Source organism: Eschscholzia californica, unplaced genomic scaffold (genome assembly GCF_041429995.1).
Source record: "Eschscholzia californica isolate CP2 unplaced genomic scaffold, dmEscCali1.0.p SCAF_1, whole genome shotgun sequence".
NCBI lineage: Eukaryota > Viridiplantae > Streptophyta > Magnoliopsida > Ranunculales > Papaveraceae > Eschscholzia > Eschscholzia californica.
Genome location: NW_028238198.1, coordinates 11260679 through 11284113, shown reverse-complemented (window position 1 = coordinate 11284113; position 23435 = coordinate 11260679). Strand labels below are relative to the sequence as shown.

Here is a 23435-nt window from a genome sequence, read left to right as displayed (position 1 = left end):
ACACCTACAACTTTTGAACGGATGGACTTGTGTGTCTATTAATGTTTCCAAGAAAGATGATAAGTTATGGGGATGTATAAAAAAAGGAGATGGATGCACATGGATGCACACGGGTGAATGGATTTCTTCCAGTTATTTTAACCAAGTTCTCTTTTCCCTTTTTCAGTCTCTCTCTCTCACCAAGCACGAAAAAGAAGAAGAAAACACAGTCTCAACTCTCTGCCCATAACAATTGATGATTTATCACAATCAAGAGAGAGAAAAAAAATATTACCCTCTCTCTCTCTAACTCCTAACTCTCTCTCTCTCTCTCTAAAACCCTCTCTTTCTCTTTCTCTATTACTCTGCAAATGTAGCAGGGGAATCTGTTACCTTAGAACTTACTTCTCTTCTTACATTCTCTTATAAAGGTTCCTATTTATGAAACAAAACCCTTATTTCCTCTCTCTACTATTCTTGTCTTTAATTTCCATGAAAAATCTAACTGGTTGTTGTTAACAAACAAACAAACATAGAAGAAAAATGGGTAAAGATTCCATGACAATAACAATGACACCATCAACCACCACCAACACATCAGGAGTTCCTCTTGACAGAGAAATTGAACAGGTTTTTTCTTTTTTTGCCTAGAATTTCCATTTTTCTAATTTCTCCAATCCATGAAGATTTTAAGTTCTTCTTTATTTATTAAGGGTTAAATTTAATTTCCATTTTATTCTATTAGACATTGAAAAAAAATGATTTGTTGTTTTTGTTCTTTTGTGGGAAAAAGTGAGATGATTAATGTGTGAAAATAGTGTATATACTATTACTCAATTTGGGTTCAATTAGCATTTTTAATCAACTTTGAAAAAGATGAAAAAAATGTTTTCTTTTGTTTTGGAAATTGAGAGGAGAAGTTCTAAAAATTATCTCATTTGAGGATGGGACAATTCAATTTAGTAAAGTTAGGTTATGATCCTGCAATTTTTGGGTAATTAGAGAACTCAAAAAGTTGAGAAAACTCAAGTAAATGAGAAGGGAATCAAGTAGTTTTAGTTTAGAATACTTGTTAATTGAAGAGTTCAAATTTGCTTGATGATTCTTTGTAAGGAGATTACTTGGACTCAAGTATTGTTTATGTGCTTATAATTAAGTTATATTAAACATATTGTATTGTTCGATTTTTAGTAGCTCAATTCATATAATGATTGGTTCATTAAGTGTATAATTAACTTTGGGGTATGTAAATTCTTATGTGTAAAAATGTAAGTATTGAATGTTAAAAATAAACCCCATATCGAAAAAGTCATACAATTTTAGTAATCTTGATTCTAGTTGCTTATATTGATTAGCTACTCTAGTATGTTCAAATTTATTAGACATTTCATTAGACCGTTTCGGTTAGGACTATCTCCATTTCAAGTAGAGCTTGTCATTGTTGGTCCCCGTCTATTGTTGACAAGTTATTTTGAATAAGAAGTATTGTGAATTTGAGATTTACTAAATTGTTTTGTAACCCGTGAAGGCGATTGTCGCCTTGAAGAAGGGTGCACAACTTTTGAAGTATGGAAGAAGAGGAAAGCCCAAATTCTGCCCTTTCAGACTTTCAAGGGTAAGATTGTCATTTTTCTCATGGCTGAAGTACTTCCTTCTCCTTTCTCTTAGTATCTACTTCTTCAGCATGAGCAATGACTAAATTTAATGTTTCAGGATGAGAAGCATTTACTATGGTATTCTGGAAAAGAAGAAAGGCATTTGAGTCTGGACTCGGTTACAAAAATAATTGTTGGACAAAAAACTGTATATCATCTAACTTCTGTAATTCTGGTTTCGATTATATTATATTATGAAATCTCTTAATCATACCTTTTTTTTTTTTACTGCAGGTGAATTTTCAAAGACTGCCTCAACCAGAGAAGGAGTCTCAATCCTTTTCGCTCATCTATGCAAATGGTGAACGTTCGCTTGATTTGGTAGACTCTTGTTTTTTTTTGTTTCCTTCTCATGCCACAAATTATCTATTTTTTGGTTATCATGTCTTTGTGTTTCGAGCTCTATTTCGCTTGAGAAAATATATAGTTTGAATTTTCGGAGCTTTTCCTATATCTTTATGTTTCTTTTTGGTTAGATATGCAAGGACAACGATCAGGCGAAATGTTGGTGTGTTGGTTTGAGAGCTCTAATCACTAGGTCTCACCATTCTAGACCTTTGGGTACGTTGAGAACTCGAAGAGGCGCTCAAAGCTGTATCAACAGTCCAGCCGGATTTTCTCGACGAAAGCGTAACCTAGGAATTCTAGAGGACCCTCCTGAACTTTTCCAGGTTTAAATCCAAACTGATCTTGTCTTTTATTCTAGAAATTTTCATTCTTCAATAATCTGATGGTGGTAATACATTTTATAAGGCGCGCAGCTTATGTGGAAGTCCAACACGGTTAGTAGCAGAGAGATGTTTATCAGATGGCTTGGCATACACTTCAAATAGCTATTGCTCTGCCGAACCAAGAACTTTCTCAACAGAAACTGACTTACTCGATAATGTCGTAAAGATAGAAAGAGAAATATCTGCTAGCCCAGACCGACTAATGGGTTCGCCTAGTCCATACGCTTCTCCTGCTCACGCATTTCCACTAGCGGAGAGAAATGATATTTTAAGAGATGTATTTATGTGGGGAGAAGGGATAGAAGGAGGACACTTAGGCCCCCCTGCTGATATAATATTTTCGCATAATAGTACATCATTCGATTCTCTATTACCCAAATTACTTGAATCAACTGCAAGATTAGATATAAAGAACATATCCTTCGGAGGAAAACACGCCGCCTTGGTTACAAAGCAAGGAGAAGTCTTCTGTTGGGGACAGGAGAATGGGGGAAGATTGGGACATAAAAGTAACGTGGATGTTTCTCACCCGAAAATCGTTGAATCCTTAAGCGGTTTTCATGTAGAATCTGTTGCTTGCGGTGAATATCATACATGTGCTGTGACACTTTCCGGTGAACTTTACACGTGGGGTGATCACAATGGTGTCGGTACTCTAGATAATAGTAGCAATAGTTTTAAGTGGGTTCCGAGGAAAGTCTATGGTCCTTTGGATGGTTTACACGTGTCTAGTGTTTCGTGCGGGGAATGGCATACGGCAATTGTTTCCTCATCCGGGCAGTTATTTACTTATGGGGATGGAACTTTTGGGGTACTTGGGCATGGTAATCTTGAAAGCGTTTCTCAACCAAAAGAAGTTGAATATTTGAAAGGGCTAAGAGTTAATTCGGTTTCATGTGGAACATGGCATATGGCTGCTATTGTGGATAAAATGTCTGATCATTCGGAGAGCAACTCTCCTAGTGGGAAATTGTTTACATGGGGAGACGGAGATAAAGGAAGACTCGGGCATTTCGGTCAAGATAGAAAGCTCTTACCTACATGCGTTGAAAGTCTTGCCGGTCATGATTTCGTTCAAGTTTCTTGTGGTAGAATGCTAACTGTCGTATTATCAAATACCGGTATAGTCTACACTATGGGAAGTTCGGCTCATGGTCAACTAGGGAATCCACTGGCTAAATATAAATCGATAGCGATAGTAGAAGGGAAGCTTAAAGGGGAAATAGTTAAGGATATTTCGTCGGGATCATATCATGTAGCTGTCTTGACGACTAGGGGTAGAGTCTATACTTGGGGAAAAGGTGCAAATGGACGATTAGGTTTAGGAGATACCGACGATAGAAACTCTCCAACTTTAGTGGAGGCCTTGAGAGATAGACAAGTTGAAAAAGTTATATGCGGGTCTAGTTTTACAGCGGCAGTTTGTTTGCATAAATCGATCTTCCTTAGTGATCAATCAACTTGTAGTGGGTGTAAAATGGTTTTTGGGTTTACAAAGAAGAAACACAATTGTTATAATTGTGGTTTTCCGTTTTGTCGTTCGTGTAGTAGCAAGAAGGTAATAAATGCAACATTGGCACTAAATAAGGACAAACTTCATCATGTTTGTGATTCATGTTTCAATAAATTGACGAAGTCGAAAAATTCAGATAGACAATCCTTGATAAAACAAGAAATCCCCAAGATAAACACAGATCGGCAAGATTCAATTGCACCACAACCTTCACCTAGACTTTCTAGTCGCGTCGATGCTAAATTTGTCGAAGGGCAGGCGTTTGATAAGCAAGGGTTCAACAAGAAGATTGTGGGTCCTGTTTCACATCTATCAAGTGGATTACCAAGATGGGGTCATGTTCCGTGCCCTGTGTCATTTACAACTTCTGACAGAGATTGGTCCACAACATCTTTAGATCTTACAAAGATTGAACCATCGGCTGTTTCTTCGGGGTATGCTGGAGTTCCTCCTACCATGAAACCAAGGAGAAGCTTATCAGATCCAGACGCAATACGTTCGGAAGTGCAAAGGTTAAGAGCTGAGGTAAGTTTTCCATTTACGGGCTTAAAAAGTATATACGTTTCTGTGTCTCTTATTGTATATGAAGTTATGCCTTATTTCAAGGAATTGAATCATTAAACTCATTGATATTGTAATAGGCTAAGAGGCTTCAAGAACAATGCCAAGCAAAAAGTGACATGCTTAAACAATATCAACAAAAGGTTGATGAGACGTGGTTGCTAGCCAAGGAAGAAGCCGCTAAGTGCAAAGAAGCCAAGGAAATAATCAAAGTTTTGTCTTCTAAGGTAATCTTCTGACCTTCGACATCCTTCTAGCTCATTTCGTAGATTGTATATCACATTTTAATGAAAAAGACCAAGTCATGCCTGTGCTAATGAAACGGCTCTGATCGGTAATCAACAAGTTATTATACTGTATAATGTAAACAACTGATATAAAATTCATTGACATTTCGAATCATGGTTAGATAAAAAATGAGATATAGACGTATATTCATTTTTCTAATATGAAATCCTCATTGTCTTGTAAATCTTGTTTGATGCAGCTGTATACAATGTCGGAAAAGCAGTGTGAAAGGAGAGAATCAAACGTGATATCTGTACTATCTGAAGGTGTTCATCTCTATCTACCTCAAATCAGACCAATCTGTACAGATGCTTTAAATATGGAGGATGAAGGATCGATGCTTTCGACTACTCAAGTGTCTCCTATAGTTGGATTACCTCAAGAAAGACTACTAGATGATTTATATAACTCACCTATTCGATTCCGTAATACACTCTCAACTACCCACCAGAGAGATAAATCGGATGGTTGTGTTATATCGGATCCTTCTGTCGAAGAGTCTAATTTTAGACAAAATGTTAGTAAACCATCAAAGTCAGAATGGGTAGAGCAGGATGATCCTGGAGTTTATATCACTTTCGTGACTTTGCCGAGTGGACAAAAGGGTCTCAAGCGCGTGAGATTTAGGTAATCTTCTCATTCCATGAGCTGAATTTCCCATCTGTGATATCTTAGAACTTTCTATCTAAATCTCTATGCAAATGTATAACCCTTTCGGATTGACTTAAAACAAATTTTTTGTTCGTTTGTAGTCGAAGGCGATTCAGTGAGAAGGAAGCAAAGAGATGGTGGGAAGAGAATATGTTAAGAATTTACAAGAAGCATGACATTGAAGAAATAATCAGTCCAGACAGAAGCAATTTGTGAAGCTGAAGTTTCTCTAATGTTTTTTTCCGTATGCCCATGGCACGTGTCGATGACACATTATGTGTTTGCCAAAAACAGGATTTCAACTGAATCGGATCGATAGGGGGTTGGAGGTGAGATGATTGTGAATGGGTGAAAAGGATAACTGGTTGTGGAGAATTGGATTTGTTCCTTTGGTTTTAGAAGGTGGATTTATCTAAGTTATTAGTTGTATAGGTTTTATGTTCTTTAACAGGGAATTGTTTTATTGTTTATTTTTTTGTAATCCTTGACCAAATACAAAACACAATTTATTACAAAATCTAGGTCTTCAATGGGCCTCACTTGCCCCCAAAAGTGATTTCCGGTTTATCTCACTGCAAAAGCTAGTTCAAGGGGTGATGCTTTTTTTCAAACTTATAAATTGATTTCGGGTTTATCTCACTGCAAAAGCTAGTTCAAGAGGTGATGCGTTTTGATTGAAAAGTGTGACAAATGTTTCTCTTCGAAAGAGCAATCTCCTATGCAGGTTATCACCAATATCCAAAGTTCATTTACTAGTCCAGACCGCAGACAAAGCAAGCAAGACAACATCCATCCCCTTTGGACTCCTCTCGAAACGCCATTTCTCAAGTGCAATGTGGACCCCTCCTTCTCGTCTCTTTTAGACCCAGCCGGCTATGAATGCATCTTTCATGATGACAATGCGGACTTTATAATGGCGATGGCTGACTCGATCAGAGGTCAAACGGCAAAAGAATGTGAATGTCAAACCATTTTACAAGCAATGCAATGGGCGGCACACCTTAAGATCACTCATCTACACACGGAAAGCGATAACCAAAACCTCATCCGCTACCTGAACAACAACAGTTCGGCGACAGATTGGCAATCGGAGAAATTCATGGACGACATTGATAACCTTAAGAGACATTTTGATTCCATTAAATTCACCCACATCCCGAGGGATCAAAACAATTTAGCGGACAAACTCGCAAAGTGGGGCAAGAAAAATCTCTATAAGTGGACGTGGCACTTCCTTCATAAGCTTCAAGACTATCTGGGTGCTTAGTTTCCTTTTTTTTTTTGTCAACAAAAAAAAAAAAGTGACCACCACCCCCTCAAACAACCAACATGAGACTAAACACCAACAACTTTTCCTCTTTTATTCCTTAAATTCAATAAAGTTGGAGAGTAATGAATGTGAGGTTGTCCTTTATAGGAATCAATATCATCTATAGGCAGTGAAAGGCAGGTGTGAGGGGTGTTAACAATTTAGGAATGTATGACCCAATAGCCCACATAGATCCATTTATGCTGACTTTGCAAAGTTTGAGAGAAAATCTTATAAGCACCGCTCTAGAGGCATGCTCCACAAAAATAATGCAAGGCCATAAGCACCGCTCTAGAGGTATGCTCCACAAAAATAATGCAAGGCCATAAGCACCTTCATAATCGAGGTCACCAAATCAATGTCCTGAAAAATATCGATAATTTATTGATTCTGCGTTATTAAAAATATAATTACTGGCCTATAAGGTAGTTTCTTTTGTTGTTGAAAAATAAGGTAGTTTGTACAACCATTTATACGTATTAGCATATATCATGTAAAATAGTTTGTAAGACCTTTAGAATGTTTGAGTGTCGTTTGAACAATTTATGTTACTAACATACATATTCTATCATTTTGATGTGGACAATATATAAAAGAAAAATGAATGGATAACAATGTTATTATGGTAAGAGAAGGAATGAGTCATTTCTTATAGGAGTGTTTTCATAACAATTTTTCCCTCTTTTATTGTTAAAATTCATGTGAGCAGAGAGAATGTGGAAGTGCAAAAGCAAGGCTGCAATTTTTAGGGATCAACATTTCATCCATAGTCTTCATCAAAAAGAAGAAAAACATTTCATCCATAGGAAAGGAAAGGTGTGTGGTGGTGGGGGCATTTCCTTTCGGCCAGATATTCTTCCTTTGATCTATTAAAAATAAAACCCTAATCTGCTTTTCTTTACTAAACAATGACTTAAAAAAATAATAATTCAATATTATATGTATGTGGAAACTACATATAATATTGAATTCGATCCACACTCATCATAACATGGATTTTACAAGATTTTGATTCGATCCACACTCATCATAACATGGATTTTACAACTCAAGATTCACAATTCCTTAATTATATGTTGGATAAAGTCTAGATTAGAATTCTCAAACAAACTTTAGTTTTCCCATAAATACATTATACATCATAACGTATATGTCAATTGTCAATTCATGGTGTATCACTTTTAAAATTTCAGTTGAAAAATGGAGATCCGTCAGTTTTGTGTTGGTCTTAGTTAAAAGACATCATTTTCGGGCTTACCTAAATTGTACAAACATGTGTGAATTTGTGCGATTATGTTCAGAATTTGGATGAAATTACACAAACCATACTCTTGCAGGTTTGTAATCTGTATACCCTCTGCGTAATGAGCTAAACCCAAAAAAATTGATGAATTATGTTAGACAAAATTAAGAAATTTTGGCTTTAGAGAGTTCTGAACTATCTATCTAATTTATTTTACATCTACTACAAATAAAAACACATGTAATGCCAAAAACATCCCTAAAGTGGGCAGTTAGAAGAGAGAGAAAGAGCCAGGTGGTAGAAAAATCTTGCTTCCGTTTTTAGGGTGGCGCCTCCTCAATGGGGTAGTTACCCATAGTTATTTTTCCATGGTTTTAGTTTTTCCCTCTTTTCTTCTTCCATTTCTCTGTTTCTGTAGATATTATGTGGTGGAGTCTTGTGATGTTTGGTGGTGATCGATTTGCTCATGGAGATGCGATTGGTTTTGTGATTGATGGGTTTGGTGGTTGTGGTGGGGGTGGTTTGTGGCTACATCCGGTGGGGTTTAGTGATGGTGGTTTGGTAGAGACATGGGATCTGTGATGATGGTTTGTGATGGTGGTGGGATGGTGGTGGTGTTGGACAGGAGGGTCTGGTAAAGGGTGGCGGTGGTGGTATTTGTGGTGGTGTTAAATGTTTTTAGAGGGTGGTGGTTGATGGTGGAGGTGGTGGTTCAGAGACAAGTAGAACAGAGAAATTCTTTGTTTGGTGGCAGCGGTTTTCCGGCGAAGGTTTCTGGCGACGGTTTTCCGGCAACAGTTTTCCGGTGACGGCTGTGGTTTGCCGATGACATTGTTTTTTTTCATTTTTTTTCTTTTTTTGTCGACTTTTAGAGTCTTTTCATTCGCGACCTTTAGGGTCTTTTCATCCGTGATCTTTAGGATCCTTTTATTTTTCGACTTTTACGGTTTTTATTGAGTCTGTCTAGTCCAATTTCTTTCTCTTCATGAGGCACTTTGCATTTAAAGGTATGTAACTCTCATGAAGTTTTCAGAGGAGAGAAATAAGAATTCATCCATGTAAACATTGTGATTTAGTCACTTATTAATGGAAATTGTTCCCTTGATTTAAAAAAAAAAATAAAAACACATGTAGTTTTAGACTTTAATATAATGGCCCGTCGGAGATTTTTTTATCATAGTTTGTTTAGAGTTCTTCTTATTGGCCTTTAGGGCGATTATAAATACTTTTTTGTTGTTTAATGAAAGATATGTGCATATTTTCAATCATAATGGAGATGTCTTAGTGAATTTTTACAAAGAGAATTATATCACATTATCAGTCTCTTGTACCAATTCTTCAAGTCCCCCATTAACAATCAAGAAGCTTGGAAAGTTGGATCATGTGGGGTGAACTTTGTTTTTGTCTAGCCATGTGGGAGGAGGCGGGTTGGGTTGGGTTGGTGTGCATGGTTTGGTGCCCCACAGGCCCCATGCCTATACTCTTTCCTGCATGTGATTAATGATTTAATTCTAATTGATTAATAGTACAATATTCTGTTTTCTATCAAAAAAAGATAAATAAAAATGAAATGTTCTTGAATTTATGTACAATCTTCTAACTATTATGAGAATAACTTCTTGCAAGCATAGTTTCAATTATAGAAATTAGCTACTAAGGATATGATTCTAGTGAGATTTTAATGTCTAGATAAACTTGAAATTTAAAACCAGACAAGTTTTTGAAATTTATTACTTCATCATTGTAATCTAGATTAGCATATTTACATATCTTACAAACTGAAAGTTGAGTAACTGCCAGGGAAGTCAAACTTCTGATCTTTGAAGAGCTAAATCATGAGGTTAACTCTCAAAAATAAGAATAAATGTTGATTTCTTTAAATTCTTCAAACCAATTTTTCATAATTATCTGTCATTATGGACCGTGATTACAATACATCAGAGACAACCATTTATTATTATTATTATTATTAACTTAACTACATAACGATCACAATTCGTGATATTTGAACACATATACTAAACGACTCATCATTTGTGTAATTGTATCTTACAAAATTGAACTTTAATTATAAATCATGAATGTGGTACTGAATGTTAAATACGTCTCTACCGGATAATTGAAAAATCTAAACTTCAAACTGAATCAATAAAAATATTTAGTCATACGAGGAACACATATGAATTGATTAAAAACATAACGGTGAAGAAGGCACATTTTCTTTAGAAATGAGGTAATTTTACGAGTGATGCGATATTTTACAACTTAAACTAAGGAGAGGAAATATATTCCAAACCTAAATACAAAATTAATAGTGATGTAAGTGAGAGAGGAGGAGAAGGAAGGGAGGCATAAACTAGAAAAGGAGAAAAGAACCTAAAGATACATAGATTGAGGAAAAGCATTGGAATAGGGAAGAGAAATTGAAGAATAGTGTTCAAAAGTATGAGGGACCAACACAAGTGATCCTGTTCTCTCACTCCCTTTTTACGTCACATGTCAAAAGCTGGTTCCCTTCTTCCATTGCTCGTTTGACGACCGTAGTCTTTCAAATCCTCGGCCCCTATCTGGATAGTGGCCCACACAATTATATCAGGATCCCACAATACATGGGCCTACTGCCCAGTAGGCTATGCATCTCGTGGCATACTCAAAATTCAATAGTCTTGGGTTCTTGGTCTTGGAAAGTGTGGTCTGCCCAAAGGAGCAACTGGGGTCTGGGTAGAGATATTTGTGGGCAGTTTCTTCTAGATTATTGAATATAGTTTTTTTTTTTTTTTTTTTTTTTTTTTTTTTTTTTTGAAACCATTGAAACCCTTTTCATTCATAAGTGATTAAATCACTAATTTACATGGCAAAAGTAATTCCTCTCTGTTCAGCGACATGAGAGTTACATAAGTAAATTCTAAGAACTTCGAATGTAAAGTACCTCGTGAGGTGAGAGAACTTGGACTAGACTCTGACGAAAAAGATAGAAAAAAGATGAAAGGATCCTAAAGATCACGAATAAAAGAACCCTAAAGGTCAACAAATTATTAGATAAAACAAAACAATAATTTAAATCTCCGTCGCTCGTCGCCGGAAAACCGCCATTGTCGCCGGAAACCGTCGCCGGAAAACCGCCGTCATCACCGGAAAACCGCCACCACTATAGAAAAAACCGCCGTCATCATCGGAAGACATAATTAACTCAGCAAGTCTCAACGAGTCAATTCCTTCTTCTTTGTTACAAGTATTCGCCAACCACCATTGAAGAACCGGCAAGTTTACAAACCCTAGTTTATATCTATCATCTTTTGGAATTGCAACTCCCGGATCAGATTTAAAGACAGATAATTCTCTTGGCGTTACAAAGCCATAATAGACTTGTTTATCAAGTTTATTCTCTTCTAGATTCCTCGACTCTTCTTAGCCTTTTTCTCTCTCTCTCTAAAAATTGCTTTTCTACAAAAGCACAACAATCTTCATCTCCATCTTCTTACTCATAGAGAACAAGAAGAAGAAGAACCAGATATGGATTTGTCAGAGAGGATGAAGAAATGTCAAGATTATATGGAATCTTTTAGAAGAAGAACGTCGTGAAGAACAGAGAACAACAACCCCCATCCTTCTTTCTTGTCAACGCCGCCACTTTAAGATTTCGTCTTCAAGAAGCAGTAATACTTTGAGAGATAAATTGTTGTTTGTACACGTACTAATTTTTAGGGTTTACCAAATCCTAGAAAAAATCGGTGGGGAATGGTGGACATTGGTAAAGCAATATTTTCCAGATTTTATTATTATAGGTCTAATAAGATAAAGCAAACTAGCAAAGAGGAAGATCCGGAGGAGGAATCCCTCCTCCGGAAAACAACAAGATCTAAGTTTCTCTCTCTGAAAAAACGGTTATTTCTCTCTCCCCATTATTGAATATAGTTTGATAGAAGGTTAATAGACAAAATGTCTTGTGGACGTTGCTAAAGACATTTCAAAATAGTGGGTCTACAGATAAAATATGTAAGGGACGTTCTTTTTTCACCACCACTTGTTGCAATAGTAGGTGCATACAGGAAGTCCCAAGTTTGATTCCAATATCAGTGGAAGTCTATAATTTTTTGAATTTGAATACAAATAAGATAAAAATATGAATAACTGACTTTCATGTCCCAAATGATGCTTTAGTTGTATTTATACGGATCTTAAGACCCAAGATGTCTTCGAGATGATAGTTATTGAGTAACGTCGTGTAACAATATAGTGGACTTTTGAGCCATATTGAAAAGACTGTAATAATAATGTATTTTATTGATATTTCAATATGTACTTTTGATAAAATGACTCAAATAAAAACAAGGGTTCATGGATATAAGGTCCAAAATAATGTTCAAAAAGAGTTTAAGGTCCAATCTTCCCAAAAAAATGGGTCCTTTTGCAATTTGGACATAGAGACCCTTACCATATAAAACCAAATTCCGTCCATATCCCCGTACAGATTTCACGCTTTTTTTTAGTTAGGGTCGGACCAAAATTGAAACAGCATTTTTGTTGCGTGATTGGGGGGATTAAATAGGAACTAACGGATATTTCCAAATCAATTTTCTCTCTCTTGTTTACAGATTTGGAAATCAAATCAATTTTCTCTCTCTTACTACGTAATTTTTTTTGTCGATTCAAATCATTTTTCTCTCACTTAATTTTCATATTTGGAAAGAGTATATTTTCTGGGATCAATTTAGCGTGATTTGGGGGTTAATATACAAAACGTATATATCAATTTTTTTCACTTAACTTTTAGATTTGGAAATAATATATTTTTTGGGATCAATTTAGCGTCATTTGGGGGTTAATATACATAACCTACGTAAGACTACGAAACTAAAATCTGATGGTAGGAACAAAATATTTACTGAAGTTGGTCAGTTGTTTCGATTTCCATCAGAGAAGATTCAGTTCGTTCGTCAAGAATGATTTAAAACGTGTAACTGCTGTTTGTTGAATGACTCAGATAGTTGAGAAGATACTGCAGTGTACCTGTATAAAAAACATTAAGTTCTGGTATAAATAATGTGAACCATTGAATAAATTATGTTGTATACATGACAAATGATGGTTTCCTCGTCATAAATAACACATAATTTGTATTTGATGTGTGGTTATGTATGAGTAAAAACGAAAACAAATGTTGTTGTAATGTTCGTACATTGTACATAATTTATGAACATGTTTCATAATTTGTAAGGGATGTTTGGTTATGTATAAGTAAAAACGAAAATTAAATGAGAGAAAGTGATATATACGTTATGTATATTAACCCTCAAATCACGCTAAATTGATCCTAGAAAAATGGACTCTTTCCAAATATGAAAGTTAAGTGAAGAGAAAGTGATATATACGTTTCGTATATTAACCTTCAAATCACGCTAAATTGATCCAGAAAATATGCTCTTTCCTAATTTGAAAGTTAAGTGAGAGAAAGTGATATATACGCTATGTATATTAACCCCCAAATCATGATAAACTGATCCGAGAAAATATAATCTTTCTAAATCTGAAAGTTATGTGTGAGAAAGTGATATATACGTTTTGTATATTAACCCCCAAATCACGCTAAATTGATCCCAGATTTGGTCCTTGATCTGATTCGGAAAGAGGGAGATTCGATTTGGTTTCCAAATCCTGAAAGGATGAGAGAGAAAATATGTTTTGAAAAATATCCGTTATTCCTATTTAATTCCCCAAAATCACAGTAGAATGTTGCTGTTTCAAATTTGGTCTGACCCCAATTTTAAATTAGCGGGAAATCTGTTGGGGACATGGACGAAAATATTTATTATATAGTAAGGGTTATTATGTCCCAAGTGCAAAAGGACTAAAAATCTTTTTTTTTTTTGTAAGATTGGACCATAAACCCTTTTTGAAAATTATTTTGGGCCTTATACCCATGGACTTTTCTGTTAATATGATCGTGATTGGAGAGAGAAAGTGAGAGATAAAAATGGAAAACCAATATTTGGGGATTTTGAAAGAAAATCAATTTTTGTTTATATAGAAGGTTAGATTAGGTATTATGATTTAATATAAATTCTAAGGATTTGTGATTTCTTTACAGATGGATACAAATGGACTAGATATCCATTTATGTTAATATTTTAGTTTATAAACCTATTTTAGGAGAGAGGATTAAAAGTGTGTTTAATGGTAGATTTTTGGATCATAAGCATAAAATTTCTGAAAGCAAATATGTGAAAAATTAGTTTGTATGTACTTTAGATCCCTTTGAAATTAAATCAAGGGTTATCTTGCTCTTTTTTGCCTTTCAACCAATGAGAACTCAATTTTCTCCTGTTATACTAAAGGAAAAGCTTATCCCTTCCCAGATCATCCAAGGCTGGTCGTATTTGACTCATCAAATCTGGGTTTAGAACAAAAGAGATGAGAACCATTATAATAAGCATGTGTGAAATACCACTTCCAATTCTTTCCTATTTTGGATTGGAGAAGATAAAATAATCGGCGATCATTGGTTTGGAGTCGGCGTGTGAAATGAGAAAAGAACAAATCATCCGCCGAAATTCAGTTAAGGAGGTGATAGTGATACTCTTGTCTCTTTCCAACCATAAGTTGAACCTGTCTTTAACTATAAAATTGAAGGGTTATTTTCAATTTGATCCCAATTTATGACCAACTAGAAAATTTAGTCTATAATTTGTTGACTTAACAGAAAATTTAGTTTATATTTGTTCGACATTCGAAAACCATCTCAATTACCATATCCCGGTAATCCGACCTATCAATTTGATTTTATTTTCTTTTACTTTTTCTTTCAAAAGTATTTTATTCCTAACATTTGTTTCCTTCTTTTTTTATCGGAAATCAATTGTCAAAAGACGACCGACCAACCGACTATATGTCGGCAACGATCGATCAACTGACTATATGTTGGCGATGACCGGCCAACCCATCTGCCGACGACATTCAACAAATCTTTTTTTTTTCTCTCCTCTTCTACCTTTCTCCTTCCTCTACCACGACCATCTCTCTTTACTATTTTGGAATGATGGAATTGTATAGGGTTCAGATTTTAATATATTACAAATTGAGGTCTATATTGGAATCAAGCCAAAATAGAATTGGCCGGCTATCGTTTCCAATCATTTATTTCCATGTGTCATAAGGTTCCAATGAAAGTACAATACATCAAGTATGGGATCTTTTTAACTCGGTTAAGAGGGAGAGAGAGAGAGAGAGAGAGAGAGAGAGAGAGAGAGAGAGAGAGAGAGAGAGAGAGAGAGAGAGAGAGAGCTTGAAGTGAAAGATAAGAAGAATCTCTAAGGTAGTCAGTGATGGAAAGACATGTTTAAAAAATTAAAAAGAAAAGCAAAAGAAAAGAGACAAAGATGAAAGAGTCGATGGGTAGACGGCCGGCCTTTTCTTTTCTTTTTGTCTCTTCTTATATACTCCCTAACTATTTCCATTATCCCATCCTCTCTCTCTCTCTCTTCCAACCTCTTAACTCCTCTTTTGGACCTTCTTCTCACCACAGGTACTCTTCTGGCCTCTCTTTCTCTCTCTTTCTATCATATGATCTCTTGTTCATTTGTTTGATATTTCATTGTAGGTAAATTGTAGAGTGTATACTTTCAAGTTGGTGATCCTTGTAATTCTTGGTCACCCTCAATTGCCTTTTCAAAGTTCTACCTACAATCACTCTTTATACATATATATAGAAGAAGGTCCAAAATCTCCACAAAGTCATTTCTATTTTACTAATGGCACCTGTATCCTTGCCTCCCGGTTTCCGTTTCCATCCGACCGATGAAGAACTCGTAGCTTATTATCTTAAAAGAAAGATTAATGGAAGGAAAATTGAATTAGAAATCATCCCCGAAGTCGATCTCTACAAATGCGAACCATGGGAATTACCAGGTATATTTTTTTTATGTACAGTAAGATTCGAACCCTGGTCTTTGAGAAGTTTCATGCATGATTGCCAAAAGGAATGGATATATAATAATTTGAAGGGCATGCAATTTAATAAGAACCATATATTTGATGTGTGTGAAAGCATTGACTGATAAAGAGATTATTGTTGCTTTGCTTTGTATGAAGAAAACAAAAAGATAAAGTAGAATACATAAACTACTTTCACTCCTTTGAATGACAATTAAGTCCAAAAATTGCAACTTAAACTTGATTTCATAACTTGCTTAAAAGTTGTTTATGATCAATGTGTCTCCATAAGAAGACTTCCACCCCTCAAAGATTAACCCTTCTATTCTTCTTTTTGTTTTCAGTATATTACTAGCTTGCTTTTTTTATTTCCTTTGAATTATTCTTTTTTGATAAGATAAGCTTTCTTAAAGTATAAAATTTCATGTCGACAACACGATCGTTTTTTTAGTTTTGAGATTAATAACCTAATACTTCATATATGATATTAATTAACTTTTTTTGCTTCTTGGACTGTTTTTTGCAGAGAAATCATATTTGCCTAGTAAAGATCTCGAATGGTACTTTTTTAGCCCTAGAGATCGCAAGTACCCTAATGGGTCAAGAACTAACCGGGCTACTCAAGCTGGTTATTGGAAAGCCACAGGTAAGGATCGAAAGGTGAACTCGCAAATGCGTGCTGTGGGCATGAAGAAGACCTTAGTTTATTATAGAGGACGGGCGCCTCATGGTACTAGAACTGATTGGGTTATGCATGAGTATAGACTCGACGAAAAAGAATGTGAAACAGCCTCTGGCTTACAGGTGCAATATTCTTACAACTATTTCTTTTTATCAAGTTTTCGAACATGTATATGCAATAAGAAACAGAAACCCTAGTCAAGGTTCCTGTGATCAACTCTATGTACTTTTCCTTATGTAACTTTGATTGTCACTTTAATACACGTACATTGCGAGTAAGATTGCTAACTAGGGTTATTGAGAGTTCTTCCCTTACAATCTTTTCCAATTTTCTTCAGGATGCTTATGCGCTTTGCCGTATCTTTAAGAAGAGTGCATTAGGACCTAAAACTGGGGAGCAATATACTACTACTAGAAGTGTTAACCATTATCAGCAGCAATGGACACCTACTCACCATAATCGTTTACCTAATGTCGAAATGTCCTCCAATGGAAGAGCAGAAGATGTGGAATATAATGGCTATCCTTTCCCAACAGAGGCTAGCTCAATGCAAGTTGTTCATCATGGAACTTCGTCGTTTGATTTCAATGGTTCAAGAGATGGGAAATGGATGGAATACTTGACAGATGATGCATTTGAAACCACAACCCGACCATTTCCTAGCCATGGACACACAGCTTATCTCCCTTCTAAGGTAAAAAAAAATATCATTTAAGAGGGAATTCTATCGATTTACAACTGCATACGTACTTATAATATAGCTTGATATAACTGTTCTTGCAGGTTGACATAGCATTAGAGTGTGCAAGGTTACAGCATAGGCTCTCATTACCTCCATTAGAGGTTGACGATTTCCCCGACTTCGACTTCAAGGACCCAAACTTGCTGCCACAACCCACGGAACCTTATCGGCGAAATACTAATGGAGGTGATATCTTGCAGGAAATACTTTCAGTTGCTGGTGCCTCTCAAGAATTGATAAACCAGCAACCAAGTTATCACCAAGAAACATGGCCTTCTGGAGATTATTCTAATTACTTAAATGAGTTTACACCTTTACCTGAAATTGGACAGACGGAAGGTCGCCAACTTGGGGGAAATATCGGTTCCTCGGTTTTACTAGAGAAGACATGGCAAGAAGAACAGACAAGGTTTATAGATATAAATGACTTGGAAGAAGAGTTCAAGACTGAAAGCAGGATGGTGGAGAATCTAAGAGGTGTAGGAATGTCAAGCAAAGATTTAGAGAAGGTATGAATAGTCTTCTAAAATTCATTTCGATTGAAGAGTGAACTAATTAATTAAGATCAATATCGATATTCAAAATTCGGGTTACTTTGATTTCAGAAAAAGAAAATCTTAAACAAACTCTTATTTGTTGGATCAGATCATGTTGGAAGAACATAGGATGGTTCCTACAGAAACTGTCTCAAATTTCCAAAGAAGAGAGGAGGAAAACATGAGAGGTTTCTTTCAAAATCTCATCTCTTTGTTATTTCTTTAGTAGCTAGTGTGTCATTTTTAACAACTTCTTCAGAGTATTTGATTGAAAAAAAAACTAAAATTACAGGAGAAACTATCCAAAACAACAATTATAATCACTTTAATGAGGATGATGGAGATGATTTCTCACTTGGGTTTGTCAACAATGAACAAGAGGGAAACATGGATAACTTCTCAAGTATGCCAACTTTTGAAGTTTATGAGAAGATTGAAGTTAATCATGGAATGTTTGTTTCAAGTCATCAAGTAGCCGAAACATTCTTTTACCGAATAGAGCCCTCAAAGACAGTTAAAGTTCATCTTAATCAAGTAACAAACTACCCGATTACGAAACCAAAAGCAAATATTGCAACGCGAGTGAAAAATCGAAGTTCATCTAACATTAGTAACACTAAAGTCATTAAAACCAATAATTCAACCAAGTCGAAGACATGGACAAGTTTCGACCTTATAGGGGAGACAATGAACGTTATCATTTTTATCGTTGCAATGTTATTAACTTCTATCTACATTTGTGAAAACCGGGTGAATGCGGAAATAAGAGATGGTTTGTCTATGAGTAGCAAAGCTATAATGGATCAAAGAGAAGAAGGTTGTGAGTTTCATGAGGCCAAGAAGTTGAAAAATGTTGGAGGGGCTAAATGGGGCAGTGTTACTGACAAGAAGAATAACATTTGGTTTTCTAACATTAAAGAAGGATATATTTCTTGTGAGTTTTTGAACAAGAAATGGCCTTTCTTCGCAACTGTCGTGGCTCTCTTTGCATTAGGGTTTCACAATATCACATGCTTCCCTTAACAATTGACAGTCTCTTTGTTCTCTTTTATACTTACAGTGTAATACATTTAATCATTAACATATATAATAACCTAGCTATACATATTTATAGCTTCTAGTACTGTTTATTTCATTTATAAAGATTTATTGATTTGTCAAGACAAATACTTGTCAGTTTCCACTTTATTAGCATCTTGTTATTCTCTCGTTTTTCGTGTCTACGACTGGATTAATAGCTCGCAGCCTACAATTCCTGGTGAAAGAACAACATTTCTAACAAAAATAAATAAATCGATAGCTATATGTTTTGCTGATCGTGAACATCATGTAAATCTAAGTGCACTGGTATAATAAAATAAGAATTCTGACTATTATTTGTTACTGTTACGAATCTCAGAACAATAGTAAATTAAAATTAATTATTGATTCATATAAGAAGTATACGAGCATTCTAACAAAATATTATACAGGATACTAATTTTTTTTTTGAATCCAAGTGAAACAATTTCATTTCATAAGTGATAAAATCACAATGTTACATGGAATAATTCTTATTTCTCTCATCTGAAAACTTCATGAGAGTTACATACCTTTAAATGTAAAGTGCCTCGTGAAGAGAAAGAAATTGACTCGATACTGACTCAAAAAAAGCCTTAAAGGCCGACAAAAGATCCTTCCGGTCGAGAATGAAAAGACCCTGAAGGTCGAGAATGAAAAGACCCTAAAGGTCGACAAAATAACGGAAAAAAATTAAAAAGAGTCATCGTCGTTGTCACCGAAAAACCGTCGTCGGAAAACCGCCGCCACCATGGAGAAACCATCAACCATCCCAGATCTTCCATTAAATCTCCAATCTCTTATCATCACGGAGACTTCCATTACATCTCCAATCTCTTATCATCACGGAGACTTCCATTGCATCTTGAGGATCATATAATGTTGGAAGCACCCATACAATCACTGAAAACAAAAAGATGGCTACTAAATTGCCGTTTCTTTTCTTTGTATAAAACACTGGAAGCAAAAAGATGGGTACAAAACCGATCCGAAGAAATAGGAATGCAACGAGTAATTAAGAACAAACTTGATCTTCAACCATTAAGAACAAATCTGAATAACTCGAGTATGTCCTACAAACGAACAGTTCTTAAGATCTATTTTTGTAAAGAAAATCGAACCACTAGATCTAATACTGTAAACCTTTTCGTCTATATGAAGTGGGCGATTAGATGAGAGGTATTGGATCTTCGAAGTTAAGATTTGATGAGTGAAGATGGTACAGTTGTAGAAACCCTAGATTTGAATAATGTACAAAGGGAAAGAGATAATTTCGGCTTCTTACGGAATGATTTTCGAAAAGGATAGAAGACAACGATGGAAGATGACGATGAGTGAGAGAGAGAGAGAGAGAGAAAGGGAGAAAGGGACAAAACCCTCGCCGGATCTGGCGAGGATTTCTGAAAAAAACCGGTTACTTAAAACTCTTTGTTCGTAGGAGAGAGTAAGAGGAGTTTTTAGAGAGACCTTAATCCAGGATACTAATTGAGAATAATAATCGAATTGAAAATAACTTAACAGAAAATCATAAAATGAGCAAAGGACAAAGACGAGCGGGTCGTTCTTTCCTTTCGAACTAACAGTATTACGATTGCCTCCTAGGATAGGATTGTGTTACCTTTCTGATCTAAAAGTTCTCTAGAGATCGGTGAACTCTTGCAACCAATATGAATATCGTCTTGATTCTTTCTCTCTAGATACTTGTTACTTCGAAAAGTGAGTAGAATAGTATGAGTTAGGTAGTGTCGTAGTGGTGAAACCGGTCGGTCCGAGTGGTCTGACTTTTTGACATATTTGAACAGGTACCTATTATAATGGTCAGTTTTTATATGTAAAAAACCGACCAAAAGCTCGTATAGAATAAGAACACCCATTTAAAATTAGTCTTCGGTCCTGTTTTCCGGTTTAAACCTAATTTAAATTTTATTTAATCAAATATTAATAATCAACAAATTATATTGAGGTTAATGTCCTGCCCAAGGGATCAAGTTAATATAATCCAACAATGACAACCATGAGATTTTTGGATGAATCTCCATGTTTGCGTTAATGGCTAATTTAGGTGATCTTAGTTTCAACTGAGTTAAACATTTAGATTAAATTAAGGCCCTAATCTTCATCTTCTCTCTCTCTTTCTCCCTCTCCCTCTCTCTCGTTCTCTTACTTGCTATCTCTCTTTCTTTCTCCCACCGTCCCACATTACCTCTCTCTATTCTTCCCTCACTCTCTCTCATCATCTCTTTCACTCTCACTGACTATCTTTGTCGTTCTCACTCTAAATCTTTCTCTCTTTCATTGTAGATCACTCTCGTCTCTCTCATTGTAGACATATCTCTCTGTAGATCAGTTTTTTCTTTTTTTTATCTCTCTCTCTCTTTGTCTCACAGTCTTTATCTCTCGTTCTTGCATTCTCTATCTCTCCCTCTGTCTTTTGCGGTTTGTGTAGGTCTCTCTGTGGAGATCACAGAGTTCGTGCCCATGGAACGTTTTCTAGCCACAAGATGGTCTGGGTACAAAACGTTTTTGTGGCCACGAAATCTTCGAAGGGTTTCACGAAAAACCCTCATCCAGGTCCGCTTCTGGCGAAGGGAACACTTCCCTTTGTAGGTGCAGTGTCTGAGAGAGAGAAAAATAATAATCAGAGCTCGATCAAGAGACAAAGAGAGATTAAGAGAGAAACAATGAGAGATCGAGAAACATAGATAGTGAAAGCAATAGAGAAAGAGTGAGAGAGACCGAGAAAGAAGATAACCATAAGTGTGAAAAGAGAAGAAAAAAAGAGAGAAGATGAGACGATGGTGGTGGTGGCCAAAATGGTGGTGGTGGGAAGTTGTTGTGGTGAAGGTGATAGAGAAGATGAAGATTAGGGGAAATGTTTGATCAAGTTAATTTTTAAGTTAAAGAATAACATTCCTCCGAGAATGTACAAAAAAACATGGATTCCCTATAGAATTTATTCTCCGGATATTATTCCTTATTCCCCAAAGTCGCGGCCATCTTTTATTGCTCCGAGATCAAAACATAATAACATCCAACCACCATCCATTTGACACATAAGTTTGTTGATTTACACACATTGACACATTGTTATATCTTTTTGAACATAAACTGTAATTAACTTGGATCTTGTCCACCACCCTTTGCGTGTAGCGATAGAAAATTTCTCTTAAGCTCATGAGGTCTTGGGATCGAGTCTCGGTGGAAGCTGTTTATCACCAAGATTTATCTCATGTAATTCATACACTAAATAGAGTAAGTGTCGTCGGGATTTAGGCTCTTTCTTGTCGGGCTGGCCTTTTTAATAATCGGGTTAACTTAGTCGGTTATTGTGTTTATCACACATGAATGATGTATATGCCTTATAACGACTAACGTGGATTGTAGTCGATTTCTCAAAAAAAAAAAACACGATTCCATCATGAAATATAGTATGTCCGGCCTGATCTTTCTAGAGGCATATTGGGCACTGCTTCTTTATTTACAGCAACAACAACGTCACCAATATGAGCATTACGGCGATTACTAGCTCCTATGATTCGAATACACATCAATTCTCGAGCCCCGCTGTTGTCCGCTACATTTAAATGGAATTGCAGAGGCCCATTCAGGAACAAGAAAAGAATCTTTTTGGCACATAATGGATCAAGAGATGGAGGAAGTTTTAAAAGAGTCCCTGATAATTGTTAAATGCGGCTCTTATTCCGGCCAATCAAGGAGGTGCAGCAGATAGTAGCTGATCGTCGTGCTCAAGCTCATCGCAACTCGCCACTAGAGATCGAGTACTTAGTGAAGTGGAAGGACCTGCTAGTACTGTTAAAGTCCCCTCTCTCAAAAATAACTTAAAGGAAACTAATAATAATTATAATTATAATTTAAAGGGAAACTTGTGAAAGACGGAGGTGCCTCTATCACTTATTTACACTTAAATTCTCCTTTTTAAACTTATATTTGAATTTCTTGATAACACCTTGTTAGTAAATAAGCCCACTGTACCAATTGAATGTAAAATAAAGTTTTTTGTGAGTAGGAAGGTTAGATCATATTTTTATCATTGACGATTCCAATTAGATAAATATATCTTTGACGTTATTACGCTTTTCGCATAACCGCCACTCTTTTAGGCAGTGCAAAACTCAAAGTGTGGAGCTCAACTCAGCATGCTTCCATCCTCTGTCTCTTTGGTCAGAGTGGGGTCTTCGGGCAAAGCTTTGTTTTTTTTTATGTACACCAAAGTCCAAGGTGCCTCGAAAAATTGTTCTAACCTCTCTACAACTGCTTTGGTTAGAGTAGGGCTCAGGTGGTCATGTGTTTGGGTCCATCTCTCTACACGAATTTTTCCGCAATGATTAAACTCAAGAAATAAAAATCAACAAGAATATGAAACCCACCTTGATAATCTTAAAAATCTACTATAAAAATCATCTTCAAAACTTTGAAAGTTGAAACTATAAAAAACTCTAGAAATCCTCTTTCAGACTTTGTGTAGCGCCCCAAATCCCAAATCTCAAGCTAACCGCCTTGAAATCGAAGATTTGAGACCTTCAAACTGGATCCACG

General features: G+C 35.8%; 2 protein-coding genes across 2 annotated transcripts; both read left to right on the top strand.

The window, feature by feature from the left end:
• The first annotated feature begins 15 nt into the window (after positions 1-15).
• LOC147564097 (Regulator of chromosome condensation (RCC1) family with FYVE zinc finger domain-containing protein) lies at positions 16-5895 on the top strand. Its single transcript, XM_086643257.1, has 9 exons — positions 16-609; positions 1508-1594; positions 1693-1782; positions 1869-1955; positions 2111-2305; positions 2388-4403; positions 4520-4666; positions 4927-5354; positions 5480-5895. The coding sequence occupies exons 1-9, from the start codon at positions 523-525 to the stop codon at positions 5592-5594; spliced, it is 3252 nt and encodes a 1083-aa protein (XP_086499383.1). The 5' UTR covers positions 16-522; the 3' UTR covers positions 5595-5895.
• Positions 5896-15170: 9275 nt separating this feature from the next.
• Positions 15171-18986, top strand: LOC147564096 (NAC domain-containing protein 54-like). The gene is made up of 7 exons (XM_086665444.1): positions 15171-15452; positions 15528-15835; positions 16386-16663; positions 16879-17235; positions 17325-17792; positions 17929-18007; positions 18112-18986. Exons 2-7 carry the CDS (start codon positions 15679-15681, stop codon positions 18840-18842), a joined length of 2070 nt encoding a protein of 689 aa, XP_086521570.1. The 5' UTR covers positions 15171-15452; positions 15528-15678; the 3' UTR covers positions 18843-18986.
• Positions 18987-23435: the final 4449 nt, after the last annotated feature.

Coding starts and splice junctions, on each gene's coding strand:
- LOC147564096 (XM_086665444.1), top strand. CDS start 15,679: ATGGCACCTGTATCCTTGCCTCCCGGTTTCCGTTTCCATCCGACCGAT. Junction 15,836..16,385: donor CGAACCATGGGAATTACCAG/GTATATTTTTTT, acceptor TGTTTTTTGCAG/AGAAATCATATTTGCCTAGT. Junction 17,793..17,928: donor CAAGCAAAGATTTAGAGAAG/GTATGAATAGTC, acceptor TTGTTGGATCAG/ATCATGTTGGAAGAACATAG.
- LOC147564097 (XM_086643257.1), top strand. CDS start 523: ATGGGTAAAGATTCCATGACAATAACAATGACACCATCAACCACCACC. Junction 1,783..1,868: donor TAATTGTTGGACAAAAAACT/GTATATCATCTA, acceptor TTTTTACTGCAG/GTGAATTTTCAAAGACTGCC. Junction 4,667..4,926: donor TCAAAGTTTTGTCTTCTAAG/GTAATCTTCTGA, acceptor TGTTTGATGCAG/CTGTATACAATGTCGGAAAA.